Source organism: Balaenoptera acutorostrata, chromosome 6 (genome assembly GCF_949987535.1).
Source record: "Balaenoptera acutorostrata chromosome 6, mBalAcu1.1, whole genome shotgun sequence".
Lineage (NCBI taxonomy): Eukaryota > Metazoa > Chordata > Mammalia > Artiodactyla > Balaenopteridae > Balaenoptera > Balaenoptera acutorostrata.
Genome location: NC_080069.1, coordinates 82,419,969 through 82,440,571, shown reverse-complemented (window position 1 = coordinate 82,440,571; position 20,603 = coordinate 82,419,969). Strand labels below are relative to the sequence as shown.

General features: G+C 33.3%; 1 protein-coding gene across 4 annotated transcripts in view; it reads right to left on the bottom strand.

The window, feature by feature from the left end:
- VPS13A (vacuolar protein sorting 13 homolog A) overlaps positions 1-20,603 on the bottom strand; it is a 273,046-nt gene that overhangs the window by 9,723 nt on the left and 242,720 nt on the right. Inside the window, exons 69-70 of one of the 4 annotated variants that reach the window (XM_007182291.2) lie at positions 4,611-4,696; positions 935-1,058 (exon numbers count right to left, since the gene is read on the bottom strand). In XM_007182291.2, the coding sequence (XP_007182353.2) occupies positions 935-1,058; positions 4,611-4,696 (210 nt within the window). The other 3 variants (XR_009008570.1, XM_007182294.2, XM_007182295.3) reach the window with 3 other exon arrangements.

The window sequence follows — 20,603 nt, the reverse complement described above, 5'->3', positions numbered from 1 at the left end:
GAATGAAGCCAACACTGAAGAAAGTAGAACCTAGAGATGAGGGCAGCAAAGATGGACAGAATGAAGGAGGAGAGGAAGGGTGTGAGAATAAATACTAATGACATCATTTGAGCATAATTAAGCTACAAGATATAGACTTGGATTTTTCAGTTATATGAGCCAATTAAATCCCTCAAAATCAAACCTAACAAAAATAACAGTGAACAAAACTAACTTGGGCTGAGTCACATATTTCTGATTAATATAGCCAGTACCAAAGTGGCCCTTTTCACATAGGTGTCTGGTCAAATACTGTGAGGCCAAATACATTATCTTATATTTCTCTGTGTCACCTACAGTACCTAGTGCAATCATTACAACTTACAATGGCTATAGAGACTCTGATGATTTACCAAATGACTAGCAATTTGCTGTATTTTATATCAACATCCAAATACCACGTACTGTTCTAGCTGCTAGAAATCAGAGTGAGAAATGGTCTCCGCATTCAAGAAGATTATAACTGAATTAGGAAGATAATATCTATAAAAAGAGAAAGAACTATCAATAATGGGCTGTTAGAGCGAGAACTTTTCAAGTGTCCATCAGCGAGATTTTCAGGGAAAAAAATTCTGTAGGCAACTGCTAGGGATTCTGAGGTGTACAAATATCTCACTTTGGTGCCTTGGATAGCAGTGGGAAAGCTGTGGTTCTGTTACTGAGTATAAAATGAGGGCCCAGGAACGCTGTGGTCTATGTAAGAGCACATAAAGTAGCACATTTTTTCTTGGCCTAGCTTTCTTTTCTTTAAGCTTGAGTAAGACAGCAGGTGTAAAGAAAAACCATACAAAGACCAAGCAACATGTAAAAAAGAGGGAGAAACATTACAAAAGTAAAGACTATTTTAATGTGTTGTTTTCAGTTCCAAGTTTTCAAAAAAATCTATTCAACATACCTTTGCTTCAATGCGCAACCTTCTCTCATGAACAATGAATGGCTCTTTGGTAAACTCATCAAAACTATACTGCCACTCACATGTAAGCTGTCCAAATGTTCCTTTTGTTACAAACAACACACCACTCAGAAAAAGAAAGAAAGAAGCCACTTTAAAAACTGAAGCACTTATATCCAATAATATAATAATAATAATAGCAGGATACACATTCTTTGCAAGGGCACATAGAACATTCACCAGGAGAGACTATATTCTGGGTTATAAAAAACGTTAATGAATTTAACAGAACTGAAATCATGCAAAGTATGTTCTCAGATCATAATGAAATTAAACTAGAAAACAAGTAACAGAAAGATAACAAGAATACTTCCAAATGCTTACTTAAAAGCATACTTCTAGGGCTTCCCTGGTGGCGCAGTGGTTAAGAATCCACCTGCCAATGCAGAGGACATGGGTTCGAGCCCTGGTCTGGGAAGATCCCACATGCCGCGGAGCAACTAAGCCCGTGCGCCACAACTACTGAGGCTGCACTCTAGAGCCCACGAGCCACAACTACTGAAGCCTGTGCAGCTAGAGCCCGTGCTCCGCAACAAGAGAAGCCACCGCAACGAGAAGCCCGCACACCGCAACGAAGAGTAGCCCCCGCTCACCACAACTACAGGAAGCCTGTGCACAGCAACGAAGACCCAAAGCAGCCAAAAATAAAATTAAATAAATAAATTTATTAAAAAGAAAAAAAAAAAGCGTACTTCTAAAAAAAAAATCCATGGGTCAAAGAATCTCAAAGGAAATTAGAAAATAGTTTGAACTGAATGAGAATGAAAACATAACAAAATTTATGTAGCAACGTTTAGTGGGAAATGTACAAGCACAACATACTTATATTAGAAAACACAAAGTACTTATAAAGTAAAATGTATAAGAAATGTTTTTAAGAAATAGGAAAAATTTAGAGAACCAGCTACCAAGCAATATTTTGGAGAACCTTCATGTAATTAATGCTTTAGAACAAAATGCTTTTAATACTAAGGCTCCATGTAATATATTTACCAATCTGTATCAGAAAGAGGCTTTTAAAATTAATTCTTGGGCTTCCCTGGTGGCGCAGTGGTTGAGAATCTGCCTGCCGATGCAGGGGACACGGGTTCGAGCCCTGGTCTGGGAAGATCCCACATGCCGTGGAGCAGCTGGGCCCGTGAGCCACAACTGCTGAGCCAGCGCGTCTGGAGCCTGTGCTCCGCAACAAGGGAGGCCACGATAGTGAGAGGCCCGCCCACCGCGATGAAGAGTGGCCCCCGCTTGCCACAACTGGAGAAAGCCCTCGCACAGAAACGAAGACCCAACACAGCCAAAAATAAATAAATAAATAAATAATAATTAAAAAAAAATTAATTCTTGTTTTCCCCCCATTTTGAGGAAGGAAATCAAGAGATGAAAATTCATTCTGTCTATAATAATTCTATTTAATTCTTCCTTCAAAGGTCTTTCTTCCCCAAATCTTCTTTCTGGTTGAAACATCAATTCTAGGTACAACCAGAGGTTTCTTTAAGTGACATATACTTTAAGTTAAGGGACTAAATTAAAGAAACAGCTGGCACCTGGCTAGAATGGAAAAGGAGAAAGCTAATTAAGATTTATCTCTTTCATCTCAATCTTCTGCCTCTGATCCCCTTTCACCAATCTTGGATTATAGGGGCTGCTGGAACAAACCTACTGGTCTTCCAGTACATCTTCAACCATGTGAAAATCAAAGATAGGCTAATCTTATTTCAGGCACCTAGTACTCCCTCTCCTGGTTAAAAGATCCTTTATCTTCAAGTGCAACATTTGGAAAGAAAGGACCTCCTAAGTATAAATATCATCTTTCAATCAACTACAACTAGTGCAATCATTACAACTTACAATGGATATGTAGTAAGCTTACTACACTTACTCTGTCAAGGTTTATGTGACCTCATTTAAAGAGGTCTACTATGTTGAGAAGAAAGTAATTTCTAAAATGTTGCAATGGACTTCCGTGGTGGCGCAGTGGTTAAGAATCCGCCTGCCAATGCAGGGGACACGGGTTCAATCCCTGGTCCGGGAAGATCCCACATGCCGCGGAGCAACTAAGTCCATGTGCCACAACTACTGAGCCTGTGCTCTAGAGCCCGCAAGCCACAACTACTGAAGCCCACGCGCCTACAGCCCATGCTCCGCAACAAGAGAAGCCACCTCAATGAGAAGCCCGCGCACCACAATGAAGAGTAGCCTCCGCTTGCCACAACTAGAGAAAGCCCATGCACAGCAACGAAGAACCATTGCAGCCAAAAAAAAAACACATGTTGCAAGATCTGGAAATAATAAACTTTGCAACTGACTCTTGTTTAACTCTAATGAGTCATCCTTCCCTCAGTCAATGGGGAGAAGGGTTAATAAAACATGAGTGAATGCTGCTATGAAGAAAAATGACTGTTGAAGCATTGTCTGTAAGTATAAAAGTTCAGAAACAACTTAGATGTGCATTATAGCACATACTTCTGAATGAATACCAGGCAGTCATTTACAAATTAAGAAAGATCTCCATATGCTGACATGGAATACTCTTTAAGACATAGATCTTAAGCAAAAAATTAAGGTACAGGATGGTGTTATAATAGATTCCTATTTACATTAAAATATGTATGTGTATGCCTTTATAGGCAGATGTATGCTTTGATAGCATGTTTGCTTGTATAGGCATAGAATATTTCAAAGATACAAAAGTAGTTGCCTCTAGGAAGGGGAAAAGAGGGACCGGTATCTGAGATGGAATGAATACTGGCTTTCACATCTATACCTTCTAATACTGTGTGAGTTTTCTATATTTTATGTTACTTTTTAAACAAGAAAATTAAGATAGTGCTATAAATTTGGGGCTTAGAAATTATTAGGATTAAAAACATTAAAAATGATTGCTAAGTTCAATAGTCAACTTGAACCAACAAGATGCTTATATAAGTTTACCTTTTTGGCAGTGAACAAAACCACACAGCTTAATTAGCCACTCTTTTCTATTTAGCCATAATCTCTCCTCCTCAGCCACAGTTTCACTCTCCGTCATCCAGAAAAATCCACCCTACTACTGCACTTGCTTATTTTTTTCCGTGGTTTCATAATAATACCTCCTGCAAACACTTGCCCCTCCGAGGCTATGCCACTGTGTATTTTTACATGTATCCCTCCACTGTCTACAGGTTTATTTGAAGATTTGGCTGTAGTTGGGAGTATCCCCCAAAAAACTAATGTCTCCAGTGGTATATCTACTTATGTGAGTGAATCTCTATACATTCGAATGATTAGATACCACCAGAAGACTACTAACTTCTGGGGTAACCTGAAATTGCATACTTTTTCGGAGAGGGGGAAGGAATGGTATTGCCTACCCTTGAGAGGATAGTTTTACAGGAATTTCTCTATCCATTTAGTTGGTTGAAACAAATACTAAAATATTTAATTTAAAATTATGTTTGTGCATGGTTATGCATTTATCTGTATGCGTGCAAAGTTTTAGGCACGAGGCTTGTAGAGCAAGAGAACCATAATTAGTATGAATCAGTGTTAAATATGTGGAACAAGATGTGAATAAAAACTGCTTCACTTCATGAGTGGCTATCAGTTAACCCCTTATCAAATTATATTAGAGAAAGAAAGTTACCTTTTGGTTATCATTAACATGTCTGTTTTATTGATCATGACATGGGTAAAATATTTGTATTTTGCAAATCTTCCATTTTCCATGACCTAAAAAAAAAAAGATGAGAGTGAGAAAAGTGATAATATCCTATTCTCATACAAGTAATGCCTTACTGATCCTCTAAAAACCTTTCTCAAGGGGGCAAATCATTAGCGCACTTACACAGTAAACATACTGTCAGAAAGTTGAATATTCACAAAATCACTTCTGCTTCCTTTTTAAAAGCACCTATTTGTACTGCTTTATTCAAGGTTACTCAATTGCAGCTATACCAGTGTTTAATGCTAGATTTTTAGAAGATACTGTTATTTTACAAAGTGTAAGTGGAACCTACTGAAGTTACTATTAAACGATCACATTCATTTTGTCTTGGAAAACAGATTAGTATTTGATCATACCTGTACAAAAACACATGTAAACACTAACACATATTTAAACATATGCATCACATAAATTACTATTAGCTCCCACCTTGCCTCTTCCCTGGAATTTTCATTATCTGCCTTACAAACATGCTTTTCTTTGCCAATTTCACAATTCATTCAAAATTAAGGAGCAGACCGTTTCTGGACAAACAGGAAACCCCAGGACCAGCATATGCAATAGCCTTTATTTATCTTTAAGACTGCTGAAACACTATCCATGACATGATCAACAATTCTTTGTCTCAAAAAATATAAAGTTAACTACATAAGCAAAATAGGCTTTTTAAAATCTGTTCTCAATATCATTTGCTCTGAGGATGGAGTTACTCTGGCTATTTAAAATATATAGCAGGCTAGACTATTATTTTTTAAAGGCAAGCAATGTAACTGTGACTAAGATACATCAAAAATTTAGCCAAAAATGTTTGACCTCTTGAAGAAATTCCAAAAGAGAATATAAAGATTCTGGAAAATTGTGTTCCATGAGGCTATATCAAAAAACTAAAATTATGTAATTTAGAAGAAAACTAACAAGTGACTTCATAATAAGGTTGCTTTAGAAGGCTGATACAATAGACTTTTTATGGGAGACAGAAGTTAAAAAAAAACAACAGCAGGATAAAACATACAAATTAACTGCATGGAAGAATTTTCTAACTTCAAAGATCATAATATTGAGGAAAGAGTATCTTTACTATTTACTGTAGTGGGTAGGGCAATTAAACCCCAATTCCTTGAGTTACAAATGAAAAAGGGACATAACCAGAGATTCAGAAGAAATTAATAAAAATTGTTAACATATAAATTATGCAAGTAAATTTGCAAAACTAGGTAAAATGGGTCATGTTTTAAGAAATGATAAATTATTAAGAGAAAGAAGCATCAAATATTGGAGAGGAAGAGTAGAAATTACTTTCAGATGATAGTATCTGGAAAACTCAAGTACACAAAATCCAGTAACTTTATTATATAAACACAATAATCAGTTTGAAAAATGGAAGGAAAACAATCCTGCTTACAAGGGTAATAAAGATAAATATTCACACATAAGTTTAACATGCAGAATTTGTATGATTAAAGCTGTAACAGTCTACTGAGGGGAATAACGGAAAATTTGAAAATGGAAATCCATGTCTTATTCTTGAATATAAAAATTCATTATAATAAAGATGTTATTCCCCCACCCCATTTTTATACATACACACTCAATGTGATCCCAAAATGATGTTTGTTAATTTGTTTTGGGGAGGGGGAAAAGTGATCTGACAATATTATAATGAAATTTATCTAGAAAAAAAGTGATATTATCCAGTAAGTTATGAAAAGAGAATGAGAACTACCCTAGCAGATATTAATACAATTTATAAAGTTGCAGGCGTGAAACAGTTTGATGCTAGTGGAAATTATATACAGACATATCAATAGAAAGAATACAGATTCCAGAAACTGACCAAAATGCAATAGGATTTTATAAAATCCTATATATCCAAACATAGGAATTTATAAAATCAAGACAGCATTTCAGATTATTGGTCAAAAACATGCATTTTCAAGTAAATGGTGCTTCAAGCAACTTGCTGGCTAAAGCTAGATCCCTATTTCTCTCTCTTATTTTTTCCTACTTCTCTCTTTACACCAAATTAATTCCACATGGATCACTGATTTAACTATACAAAATGAAACTACAGAAGTACTAGAATAAAATAACATTTTAATAATCAAAGTGAAGGCTTAAATATAAAACACAAGGTCCATAAAACTTAAAGTAAAAAAAAAGTTAAGTGTGGAAATTAAACACTAATGAATAGCAAAACAGTAAGCAAATAAACAGAAATAAAACAAAAATCAAAGGATAAATTGGGAAAATATCTGTCAATACAGTGATATATAACTAATTTCATAACACACAGAATTCTAGTAATATGAATAAACCAATAGAAGAAAAATGAGTAAATCTATAGGAAAATGTGTAAAGGATATGAACAGGTAGTCTAGCAAAACACAAAATCTGACAATAAACATATGAGAAAAGGTTCAATCTAACTCAAAATCAAGAAAATTCAATTTAAATAAATGTATCCTTTGAGCCAGCAATTCCACTGCTATGATTTATCTTATGCAAAGGTATGCGAAGACATAGGAATCTTCATGGTTATATTCTGTTAAATGCGAAAAACCTAAATATTCAGAAACAGGAGACTGTTTAATTACAGTATAGGCATACAATGGGACATTATGCATGAAAAAGAAACAATCCTGCTTACAAGGGTAATAAAAGGTAGATCTGGGACTTCCCTGGTGGCTCAGTGGTTAAGAATCCACTTGCTAATGCAGGGGACACGGGTTCTATCCCTGGTCTGGGAAGATCCCACATGCTGCTGAGCAACTAAGCCCGTGTGCCACAACTACTGAGCCTGCGCTCTAGGGCCCAGGAGCCACAACTACTGAAGCCCGTGTGCCTAGAGCCCGTGCTCCGCAACAAGAGAAGCCACGGCAATGAGAAGCCCGTGCACCGCAACGAAGAGTAGCCCCCGCTTGCCGCAACTAGAGAAAGCCCGCGTGCAGCAACGAAGACCCAATGCAGTCAAAAATAAACAAAATAAATTTATTAAAAAAAAAGGTAGGGCTTCCCTGGTGGCGCAGTGGGTGGGAGTCTGCCTGCTAATGCAGGGCACACGGGTTCGAGCCCTGGTCTGGGAAGATCCTACATGCCGCGGAGCAACTGGGCCCATGAGCCACAACTAATGAGCCTGCGCGTCTGGAGCCTGTGCTCCGCAACAAGAGAGGCCGCGATAGTGAGAGGCCCGTGCACCGCGATGAAGAGTGGCCCCCGCTTGCCGGAACTAGAGAAAGCCCTCGCACAGAAACGAAGACCCAACAAAGCCATGGATAAATAAATAAATAAAAATTAAAAAAAAAAAAAGGTAGATCTGTGTGTACTGATACAGAAAGATGGGCAAGATATAACTGAAAATAAATTACTAAGAATGAACGGGGGAGTTGAAACACATACACATACACTTATTTATATAAACATAAAAAATTTCTGGAAGGGTTCGTGGTAACACACCAAATCTGTTCATAGCATTTATCTCTGGGCTTGGGAAGGATAACGGTGGAGGTGGGGTTAGAAGTGAAGCTTTTATTTTTAACTTTACATCCTTTTGTTTCAGTTTTTTGGTACTGGAAAAGAAATTAGCTTGAAAGTATTTATTTTCTTTTGTTCTATATGGCCAAGTTTTAAAATATAGAATACAAATGTTGATTTCCTCAAGAACATCGCTACTACTAGAAGACAAGAGTCTTATAAACCCCATTAATAGATTACAATCTTCAAATAACTTGAAAGCTAATGGTTCAATTCTAAGTAATTAACTTCTATTTCAATATTATGTTAAGTCTGTGTATTGCAGTTGAGTCTGCCTTTCATCACTTTCCACTTTTCAGACCCAATCTAATCTGTACATTTAAGAAATTAAACCACTTTTAATAGTCACAATAGCATCTGATATAAATAAAAGCTAAAAAAAAGTAATTCATGAAGTGCTTTTTGGAGTTCATCGAAAACCTTAAATGCAACACTTGAAACATGAATGGTCAATCTTTAAATAAACATCAAAGATAACTCAATATACAGCAAAATTTTGCTGGTCAGTCTCCATTAAAACATGCGACTATGGAATAAGAACAGCATTCATGAGAAGCTACAACTTTGAACTAAATCCCGTAGAAGGATGGGAGAGAATGTGGTAACTTATCAGCCATCATCTTTCATCATGCTGTAAAGAATCTACAAATGTCATGCCTTTGGTCACAATTTCCTGCCAAATTACTGGACTCTGTAAATTCACTACATATGACGCTTTATACTTTTCAAAACATCATTTATATTATTTTGAAAACCTGGAATTTTAGACCTCAAGGAGTATTATTGTTCATCCAAACTAATCTCTTCCTTTTACACATGAAGAAATTGAGGATCGTTTAAGTGTCTTTCCCATCTAATCTTCACAACAACCTTGTATTATTAGGTTAAGATTACATTTAAGTGACTTGCTTGGGGTCATATTGTCAGTTGCAAAACTGGGCTCAAAAAAGTGGTTTCTTCACTTCTAATTCCAGTGCCTTGCACTACACCATGATAGCAGCAGTCACACGTTTCCATGGTACCTCAAAAATGTCTTCAGTATCCCTGGATGCTGGATGTTGCTGAGGAAGGCTGCTAAAGCTGCTCAGGCTGGCTTAATTTTTTTAGGTTAACAGCATTCAAATACTGTAATATTAATACCTTATCTTCCTCCACCCCAATCAGATAGGTATGAATGTTTCTACTAAAATAATTTGGGATACCCTTTAAAATAAATGAAGAATTAGCAAAACCAGGGCTACGAATCACATGTAGTCTTTGCATCAAGACCAAAGCTAGGCAGAAAAATCAACGAATTTGCCTGAAGTATCAAGTACAATAGCCAGTACTATAGACATGTTAGCCTCACTTACATGCTATAGTGTTAAAGGAAAAGCATTTTTTGCCTTATTCATTAAAAGAATATATGAATTATCCATCATCACTTAAGAACTTTCTTAAAGAAATAAACAGAGAAACACAAAGGAAACTGTATTCGTTATATATAATTGTCAGAACCTACAGGTAACAAAATGTATGGTTATTGATAAGGGTCCCTTTTGCATTAGAAAAGTTGAGTATGTAAGCCTTAGTTTACTAGATATAAATAAATCCAAACCAAATTAATTATACGTTAGAAACACACAAAAAGTAGGAACTGGAAAGACAGTTGTGTCAGGGTTATCCTCTACTAATATCCATATTTCCTGCCAGATAAGTCCCAGTACTTTAGAAAAAGAACACACCTAACAACTATAGTCATACAGAAAACACTGCTAACACTTTCCAACCATCTAAATGCTATGAAGTAGCACAGTTCTATAACAAACACATTTCTGAAAAAACAAAGCAAAGTATGAAAAGATAGATGATAGGAACAAATCACTAACATGGAAGACTTTAAATCGCAAACAATATAAGGTACTAATATTCATTGCAAATATATTTAAGAAAATTGGGTAAAGATAAGAATACAGTTAAGCAAAAAACGAAAACAAAATCTGTTCAATATCTGTTTCTTTTGGAAGGTGAGTTTCATAGAGGTATATATATATATTTTAAGATAGCAGCATGAGTGATAAAAGGAAAATGAAATTCATCTAGATGAAAAAGATAAAGAACAAAATGCTATCGAGCAAGAAAATCTACTGGATAATGAATAAATGGTTTTATAGATTGGCTAATTTGAATAGTTTGGAGACAATGGGGAAAGATGAAAAGTTTATCAACGGATTATACTAAAAAATTAAGTGTACTTTTAAAAACGACAAAATTCAGGGAGGTAAACAAAACAACTTAAAATGTAAATGCGACAATTTCTCAATTATTTAAGAAGTAAATAAATAAATGACTTGTAATCTTCTCTTTAGAGAAAAATGTAGTAAGTATAACTTCCTTAGAGTAATATGATTAAGGCTTAGGGATAAAAAAGGTTTTATCAATTCACTTTAAATATAACAGATCTGAGGGCTATAGCCAGGAAAAACAAGGTATTCAACTAAGCTTCATGGGCAAATATAGTAGAAATTCATTACCTGAAAGCTCAATGATTTCATATATATAGCAGAACAAATATAAACACAAGTGAAGAATTGGTATTTAGCTTATTATGTGAGGCAAATTGGTTTTTTAAAAAAATTGAATCTCATTGACTGTGTCATCAAATCTGAAGAGGAATAAGGCTTTGTTTAATCCCCCCCCCATACCTTTGTCTCCTCCCATGCAAATAAGCTATTTTGACAGTCAGCCAAAGTATAAACTATGCTGACAGCTTACACAGGACAGCTGAGCATAACACTGTGACATAAAATCAAATAAAAGAAACTATTATCTTAAGAGATGTGAATTGTCACCAACTGGTTCAACTAAAACAGTCTGGAGAAAGGACAGAATTATGCTCATGACATAATTATGTGCACTGACAACAGCAGACCATTAATTAACGTACCTAATACATTCTACAAGAAGAGCCAGAGAAGTTGGTCAGAAGTACTGTAAGTTGATAGTTACAAAAGTCTCTCTAATGTATTTCCAGCAGAACCTCTATTGAACATTTACTGACCCATGATACTATATAAACTTGAAAAGAGTAACATTTCTTTCAAAATACTTAAATAATTCAGAGCAGTCCAAATCACTGAGGTTTTGTTTCTATCGCTTACCAATTAATGTGTGGAAACCGTCACAACGTTCTAACTATTCTATTAGCCTTAAAAGAAAAAAAAAAAAAAAGGCAAAATTTAATGATGGTTTTTTATTTTGGCAAAGAGGAGACAAATGAGGAATACAGAATAATGATGACCAGAACCAGCATACACTGGTTATTATTCATCTGGAATAATGAAAATACAGTAAGTTCCTATTAGACACTGTACTAATAATCACATATATTACCTTGCTTTTTAATCCTAGCAACACCATCAAGGTACTATTATCTTGGTATTATATACCAAAGTACTGTTAGTACTACAATTATCTTCATTTTATAGTCTGGAATATGAGATCAGACTAGAATAAGACTATAAAGCTAGTAAAAGGAAAAGGCTGGTACTGAACTCAGGTTTACATGGTTCCAGAATCCAGGCCCTGAGCCATACGGTATTACTGCACCCCAGGTATTTTTACTGTCAAAATGAGTTAGCATAGAAGAAATACATATATTCCAGTAGATGAAGTGGGATCCCATTTTAACAGCTCATTGGAATATGGATTCAGATAGTTCACAAGCTGTGTCACATCTCTTGTAGTACTTCAATTTCATATAATACCCAGGGATAATTATCTCTTTGGAAGATAGTAAGACTAACAAACAACTAACTCAGACTCAAAGTTCACAAAATGTCTAAAAATACATTTCTCCATACTGCTTCCTGTAAGATTCTTTAGCGGTAAATTTTCACTGATATACAGTTCATCAGAATCATCACCAGACAGGATATCAGTTTCATTTGAATTTACAACTAAAGACTCTTAACTGGCAAAAAACTATACATGGTGTTTCCTTTTATAGATGACACTAAATTTTGTTTTTAGATGAATGAAAGTGGCCTCCAATCTAATTTTCTATGAAGATGAATTGTTCCATTTGGCAAGACAACAGCTTTTCTCTCATAGGATATTTGGCTAATAAAGAAGACTTTTCATAATCTATAATAAAGTCTTCTAACAATATTATTGTTAGAGCACACAGTAAAAAAAAATATGAATGAACTTTACTAAGCTCAAATTATGTTGAGAATCTATATGCTGTTGAAAGTAACCAAGGAACATTGTAAGGTAGGGCTCTCATGTATCAGTAGAGAAGTCATGGGTTGAATCCCAGGTTACAATTTAGCACCTTTAGCTAAATAAAGACTAAAGAGATTTTAAACTAAAACTTACTGCAGAGTTTTAGCTCTATTTGCACATCCTCGGTAAGCAGAAAGTAAGACTCAAGTTGAACCTATCTGAGCTTAACATTTTTATTTCTTTTAAAGTTAAATGTGCTACTTTAATATTTATCCTTCCATGATATATTTATAAATTTATGGGATGAAATGATGACAAACTTTTGAAAAAGATTTAGTAATCAAATTAGTCTTATTTCAGTTACTGGATTAAAAAATAATTTAAAAATTCATTGTACACTTTTTTGACAAAGAGAAAACTGGAACCTCCCCTAAGTGGAACCATCACCTCCAGAAAAAGACACAATTTCAAAGTCTTATTCACACAGTTATTTTTATGTAATTCTGGAAGGTTCTAAGTGGGGTGAGTTAGTCCATTGGTCCAAAATAAAGTTAGTGGGACTCACTACTAAATGTTCAAAAGTATATGCTTTCAAAAATGATGTGCCAAAGACTCTCCGAGAGAGTTCTAGTAAGCTAATAAATGAGGTATGAGAATTGTATCCAAATTGGACAGGTAATCTTTTCATGGCATCTGCTTTATCTGAGATGCTAACTCTAATTTGCTTTGATAACAGAATTTGGCTCTCTTCAGTTTTCTCATCCCATTCAGAAGTATGCTTCTGGAGAGGAAGAGTTAAAAATGAAGAGTGAAATCCAATGGGCCTTTATCTCCTAGTTCTTGTCCACTTACTCAAAATTTCAGATGAAGCCAGGAAGAATGTTCAGCACTACTCTGGTGATCTGACTGCCTATGATAAGCCCGTTTTTTCCCAGATCAGTTGTAATTCTCCTCCGGAAGTAAAGGGAAAGACCACATCAGCTGAAGGTAGTTATCTTCCAATTGCTATTAAGGCAGTATTTGAAGCTAATTATAAACATCTGTAATTTCTGAAAGAAAAGAAATATACAACAAACGAAAACAGCCTCCCTTCTACAACTTATATAGTGGCATCTATGATATCTTTGTAAGAGATGTAAGAGATTCAAAGAAAACACAGATAAAATTTTTAAATGTCTGAAATGGTTGAGAAATACTACCCCCATGGGACAACCCAGTTGTCAATATTTGTACACAATGAAACCCACAAAGATTATACATACATGCACATACACAAATGAATTTTAAGAGGAGAAGATTTATTTAAGGGGTAAATTTTTTTTTTTAAAGGCAGAGTCAAAAGGTAAAAATATGTTCAATCAAAAAGAAAAAGCTTCTACATCAACTATAAAAACATAGAAAGGTCCTGCTGGTGATAACGTATTCCAGAAGTAAAGACCAGGTTTCCCACATTGGGGACCGAATGGGCCACATTTTTAATCTTTAGAAGTTAACAGTAATTCTATTTATAAAAATTTACAATAAAATAAAAAATATATAACATAAATTTATATATTTGAATCATAATTACATGAATAAAAATTTAAAAATGAAATACACTGTAATAAATGGTGGGGAGACAGGGTAAATTTTTTCCTTTCTATTCCTATTTTTCTTTACTGAGCATATATTACTTTAACAGTGTAGAAAATAATCTACTTTAAGTTTTGAAAAATTTCACATCTTTTGTAAAATACTAAAACTGTAGATTGAGAATCAATGTTAGTCCAGTGATTCGCAAGAGAGATTTACCTTTTTCCATGGAGTGCGAGTCTCTAAATTTTTTAATTCAAAGAAACTCCAAGTTTTATTGAATACATTCAAAAAACCTTTGTAGACATAACAGAGTTAACAAGCTATTCACAAATAATAATTTACAGTATAAAAACATAGCATTCCCAATTAAGAATTATATATACTATCCTGATTATCTGTTTATAAAAACACAATGACTATATTTTGAATGCTCAAATAATTAAGGATCTCTAAGAAATAGCATAATGCAAATTTAGTAGATATCTTTGTTACCATTTCACTGTGTAGGATATGTATATGCAATAAAGATGGTTACATTAAAAACCAATTTTACAAAATTATTAAATGTTTATTTTAAAGCTGATATTTGGAGGTACACTATTCCTATATACATATTGGTTGATATGAAATAATTGTTAAATAAATTTATCATACTGATTGAGAGATAATTACAGACATGAAAATGGGTCTACCACATTAAAACAAACCAAGCCATAAACTCCTACATATGACCATCATAAATTATTCTAATTAGCTCCCTAACACGGTTTGTGTTATTTGAAATCATGTGTTTCATTCTTCTTTGATTCAGGCCTTTCTGTAAGGTTTTGTATAGTATGGCTTGTACTCACTGCACTTCATAAATCTGAATATTCATCTACTGAAATTAAAGATTACATTAACAATCTAAACATTTTTAATTGATCTCCATTTATTTCAAAGGTGTAGGGATAGGATAATAAATAAAACTGACATTCTTTTTACATATCCATCATAATTATTATTTGACTTAAATGAATAATTTGTATATCTTATTTAGACCCTATAGGACCTTTAATATTTTGGACTACTACAATAAATTACAAATATGCAAGGAAACCTATAAAAGAAAAAACTGTGGCTTGAAGATACAGTAGAAAAGTACTCAGTAACAGTTGGATTGTTGTTTCTGGTCCTCCTCCCATCACTATAGGAAAAGTATAATGCAAAATTTCCCCATGGGATTTAAATCAGACAAACTACTATAGTAGCTGTCACAGCAGTCATCATTCTATAGTGTATATGACCCTGGGACGTAAAATACAGCAGCACATACTTCATGTTGAACTTTGATGTCCTACTCACAGATCTAAAATGGCTCCATCTGTTAATTTTCATAACATGACCTTAAAGTCAACACTCAACACTGCATCAATGATATGTGTTTTGAATAATTTCAAAAGGTAAAATTTATAAAATTCTGATTATTTTAAAAGCAGAAGCAAATTGAAATTTATTCCAACTTCCTTTTCAATAAGGAATATCGAAAGTCAGTAATATTACTCTGGATTTACTTTCTTATATCTATACCAATGTGAGCATCAATTAATTTCATTTATAGGCTCTTATAAACAGATTATTTATCCATGGTGATAGGTGTTCACAATTTTAGGATTTTTATAAACTCTTCTTCCTGCCAGTTTTCACTATGTTATTCAAGTGTCAAGTAGACATAAAGGAAAATAGAGAATGAGTGATTATTCCCTTAGAAAAGAAGAGAGAAGAACACTCCATCCCTTTATCCCTTTTTCTATACATAGGCAATGACCACATAGAAATTTGGAATATAAATAAAGTTAAAGGATATGGAAAGGTGTGGTATTACATAGTCAATCTTTCAAACTCAGCTTTCTCACAAGACTTTATTAGATGGATACTCCCATTTTTAAAGTTCTAATTAATTACAGAGCCACTAATAAACAAACAAAAGAACCGTTCATCTCATTTAAAATCCCAAAATTGAACTAATTATCTATATATTTGATGAGGAATAAGAAGATATTTTTGTCCAAGTCCTATATCTCCATCAAGAAAACACAGAGCAATCCTCAGGCTTAAATTTTTCTCAAATAAAATTAACATAATAAATACATTTTTTAAACTGAAAAAATAATTAATACCTGTCAGCAGAGAAGCTTGAAAAGATTATTTCACTGGGGCAGGAAAACAGAAACAGAAAGAACAAGGCCAATTATACTGTTAAAGAGAATGTATGCCACTTCTAAGGGCTAAAAACTTAAGGATGAATCCCTAAGGTCACATGAACAAAGTTTACTAGTTACTAGAATATTATTTTAAATCTTTTTACTGTTTAAGAGATTTTAAATAAATGTAATTCTACCTCCAATTTTCTTTTCATTAAAATGGTAAGGCACTGCTAAAATATCCAGAACTTTTCCCAGATAAATTCATAAGGACCTTTGTGAAATCTGTACCGTAGAATTAAGTGTCACAGACCAACCACAGGGAACTCAGTAAATTTCTTGCAAACAAGCAGTTAGCATTTTCTCCTTTAGAAAGGCCGCATGCTTAGCATAGTTGGAATCAAGAAGTCAATGAAGAAATTACCAAACCCTTCCTCTCTCAGGCATACACAATACATAACAACAGACTATGTTCTTTCCAGCTTCCAGTAGAAGCAGCAGACTTTGTTTGATTTTGACCAAGGGTGAGAGAGCAGTGGATGCAAGACAAAGACAAATTGTCTCTGATACCAGTAGTGACTATTTTAATGGTCACTGTTTTAATTTATTTACTTACTCCAAAAAGATAAGAATACTATATTTTGATGAAAACAGTAATTAAATTCTTTGACATTCACATATTTCTTAGTCCTAGAATACACAACCTGGATTTCTACTTAATTTGAATCAATGCTAGGCAGGTAGAAATTTCAAGAGCAAAATTTTTTAGCTTCTTTTTTTGTAAGCTCAATACTAAAAATCTGAAATAGTCATTTTCTAAGAAATAGAGAATAATGATTTATAGAGATAAAATCTTGATAAACCTAAGAATTAGAAGAGATTCAAGTCATTGGCTGAATAAATTAAACCAAAAGCTGAACAATTAAGGCAATTATCTACTACAGTCTAATATAAGCTCATTATAAGCAAAATGCTTAACATAAATTAAGATAAATGCTCCTTTGTTGATCCAAATGCAGAGCAGTCATAAGGGATTAAACATCATACTATTAACAGTCATTAACTTTTTCGAGTTTTTTTTTTTTAAGTACATCTGACATACTAGAAAAATAGAACAAAAAGTTTCATCTAAGTTTGAAATAAAAAAAGCCTTCAGTATACAAAACATAAAACAGATTTGCTTATACATCTTTCAGGAACATAGATAACATTTTCCCAATATTATCTAGAAGAAATACATATAATTATGCTTACTATAAAAATTCTTCTGTCCTGAATTAATTCATAACATTTTATAATAAGGATATAGCACATGGATATGTAAGCTAATAAGTAAATATAATGATTGTAAAACCAACTTTGTTCACTGTTTCACAAAACGTGTACATAATAAAATGAAATAAAAGAACCAAAGAACATTTTTCTTCATTCTCAGACTATATATTATTTCATTATCTAACCTCTATGACAAATCATGAATGTTTCTTATAATAGTAGTTCAGCCTATATGATTTTGGAATAGAACAACAAATTCATATTGCTTCAAGCTATATGTTTATTATTATTAAAAGAAATTTGACAAAAGATGCTTTTAAAATGCTAAATAAATATAAAATATTGACTGGCTATTACTATTCTTTCTTTTTCTTTTTTTATTACTCAATTACATTATATTACAGCCCAGAAAATTTAGAGAACATTAAAAACAGCATTTTGCTAACAAACAGATAATTTAAAATGAAACTAGTGAACATTAACAAAAAAATTGCCTAACTTTAAATCTTAAAGACAAACTGTTATTACAAAGCTATAAAACACATAAAGCAAATGCTATAGTATATGGTATGCCCTACTTTGGCTATAAAATACATTTTTCCGTGCTTAAATAATGCATAAATTTTTGTTTTTGAAAGTACACAGAAAAACATTTAAAAGGAAAAAGTACTTTTAACTCCATATGGGCATTATGGTAGTAGTCATACAAAACATGTTAATGAAACATTCCAAATAAAATGGCAAAGAACATATGAATTTGAACATTTCAGATCTGACTAATCATCGTCATCATCATCACTACTTCTACTGTGAGTCATAATCCACTCCCTGTAGACCTGAATTTTCTGTAAGCATGGTAAAGAAAAAAAGAAGCACAAATGTTAGTTAAGTATGGCAAATTGCTTGGAAAACATGTAAAATTATGAAATGTTCAAGAAGTCAATAATTTTGAAGAAGACTTCAGTTCTAAGTGAGGCAGTAATTATGGATATAATATTTCATAACCTGATAGGCTAGTTAACTAAACTCCACTGGTTGGTACACTTAATGTATAGAACAGCTTGATGATACCAGTAAATTATTCTGTGACTATGTTAGAATTATTCTATTTCTCTAGTAGGCAGCTTTAATGGACTACTAGGAAGCACTATAATTATGTGCCACTTTCTAGATAGAAAGGTACACAATAAAAGAGTGTATCTCATATTTAATTATCATATATAGGCATATATAATTTAGTGAACACAGAGCACCCTTTTTAGAAAATTAGAAAACAAAAGGACAAACATTTGAAAGTATTAAATATTTTCTAAGGGCATTATTATGAAATCAGATTAAATCTAGGCAGATGAGATTTGAAATACTGCTTATATGTCATCTACTTCTTTGCCACAGCACTGGTATTTGTATATTTTAAAGTGTTTGCTACTAAAGTTTTGATTCAAAAAAAGCACCATTACCACTAAAGCAACAACACACTTCTTACACCTGTAAGAGAATAATGCCAAACACAAACATCCTAAGGCATCTGGTGAATTCCTATAGGTATTCCGACTAATACTGTGTTTAATACTCCTGCTGAAAAATAAGTAATGGCTGACAAGGACTGTGAGATTTTAGTCATTTAAACAGCTCTTTTAGCAATTAATTCTACAACTGGCCTAATGAAAATAACAGGCATGTTTAAAAATACAGTCAATAGTCATGATCTTAAATCCCAAACTTTAGAGCTTTAGAAAACAATCAATGGAAAAAAGTGTAGAACAAATTTACCTGTTACTGAAATCAAGTTATCAGCTGTGAAAAACTTTTGGTATGTCATGGCTTTCTTATCATCTGTTCTCTAATAATGCGGATGTATGTCTAAACTCTCCTCACTACTCATCCTTACTTCCTACTAAGTTTATAAAATAGTTTCTCAAGAAATATTTTTAGTTTTGTGAAAGGTGATTTGATAACTATTCAGTTTATTAAAATGAATTAGTAATATGTTAACTGTGTTCTAATAAGGGACGGCAGGTGCTGAGTAGATATGTATGTTTCAATTGTATAACTATAGGTGACTTCTGCAACATTTCCAAAGAATGATATACTGTCATTGTAGAGTTTGTCAACCTGCCATTTAGAACACAGTCTCTCAGTAGATTGCCAGTTCTATCCCAATATGCAATTATACTGATGCTTTAAAAACATTTTAAACACAATGTAAAACCACTTAACTAAATATCACACATTAACACAATACTTATAGTTTATGGAAGTACATTTAATGCAAAATTATATACTGTGAACATAAAGATATCAAGTACTATGAATACTTTCAAGTCTGTATGAGTATTTCAAGTCTGTACTATGAGTATTTTCAAGTCTGTACAATTTATTATTACTATGAATATTTTCAAGACTCCTTGTTTTCAATTAAATGATTTAATTTAGTATTTCACATCTAAACCACAGAAATGACTTTAAATTGGTATATCCTATTGTGTATGTTATCTATAGCATAATCCAGATTTTAAAAAGTCCAACTTTCAAAGCATAAGTTATATAAACAGATAAAATATTCTATCTTCAAACTGACTATTGCTCTAAAAGCTAATTTTCCTTACTAAAAGATGTTGGTTTTCATGTAAATTGCTTATCAGTTCCACAGGGTTTTAAATAGACCACACAAGCATAAAGCGGGAAGAGGGTCATGGCCATTTGAGCATCTTCAAAAGAAAAGCAGGAGAACCCAAGAATTCACAATAGCAGTGGTCATGATTTTTTTCCTTATCCATGCCTAACTGGACATGAGGATTATATCTGGAATAAAAGCTGTTAGTGGTTTGAAGGAAGCACCCTAAATAGAAATGGTCTAACTGGGTAAATAAGTACCATCAACTGTGAGGGTACATAAGGCACAATGGCTTTCAACAAATCTAGCAAATCCAGTACAGAACTAAGAGTATCCTATAAAAAGATCAGATGTGCTAAAAATCCTATACAAAAAGTTACCAATATAAAAGCTTTTCTTTGCATTCAAAATACAGAAACAGCTGTACGTAGTTTGTAAATTTTAAGACTAAAATCTACTGTTGGCTTTCACTTGCAAAGTCATGCATTAACTCTTTTCATATCAAACTTTTTGATGCCTGTAAAA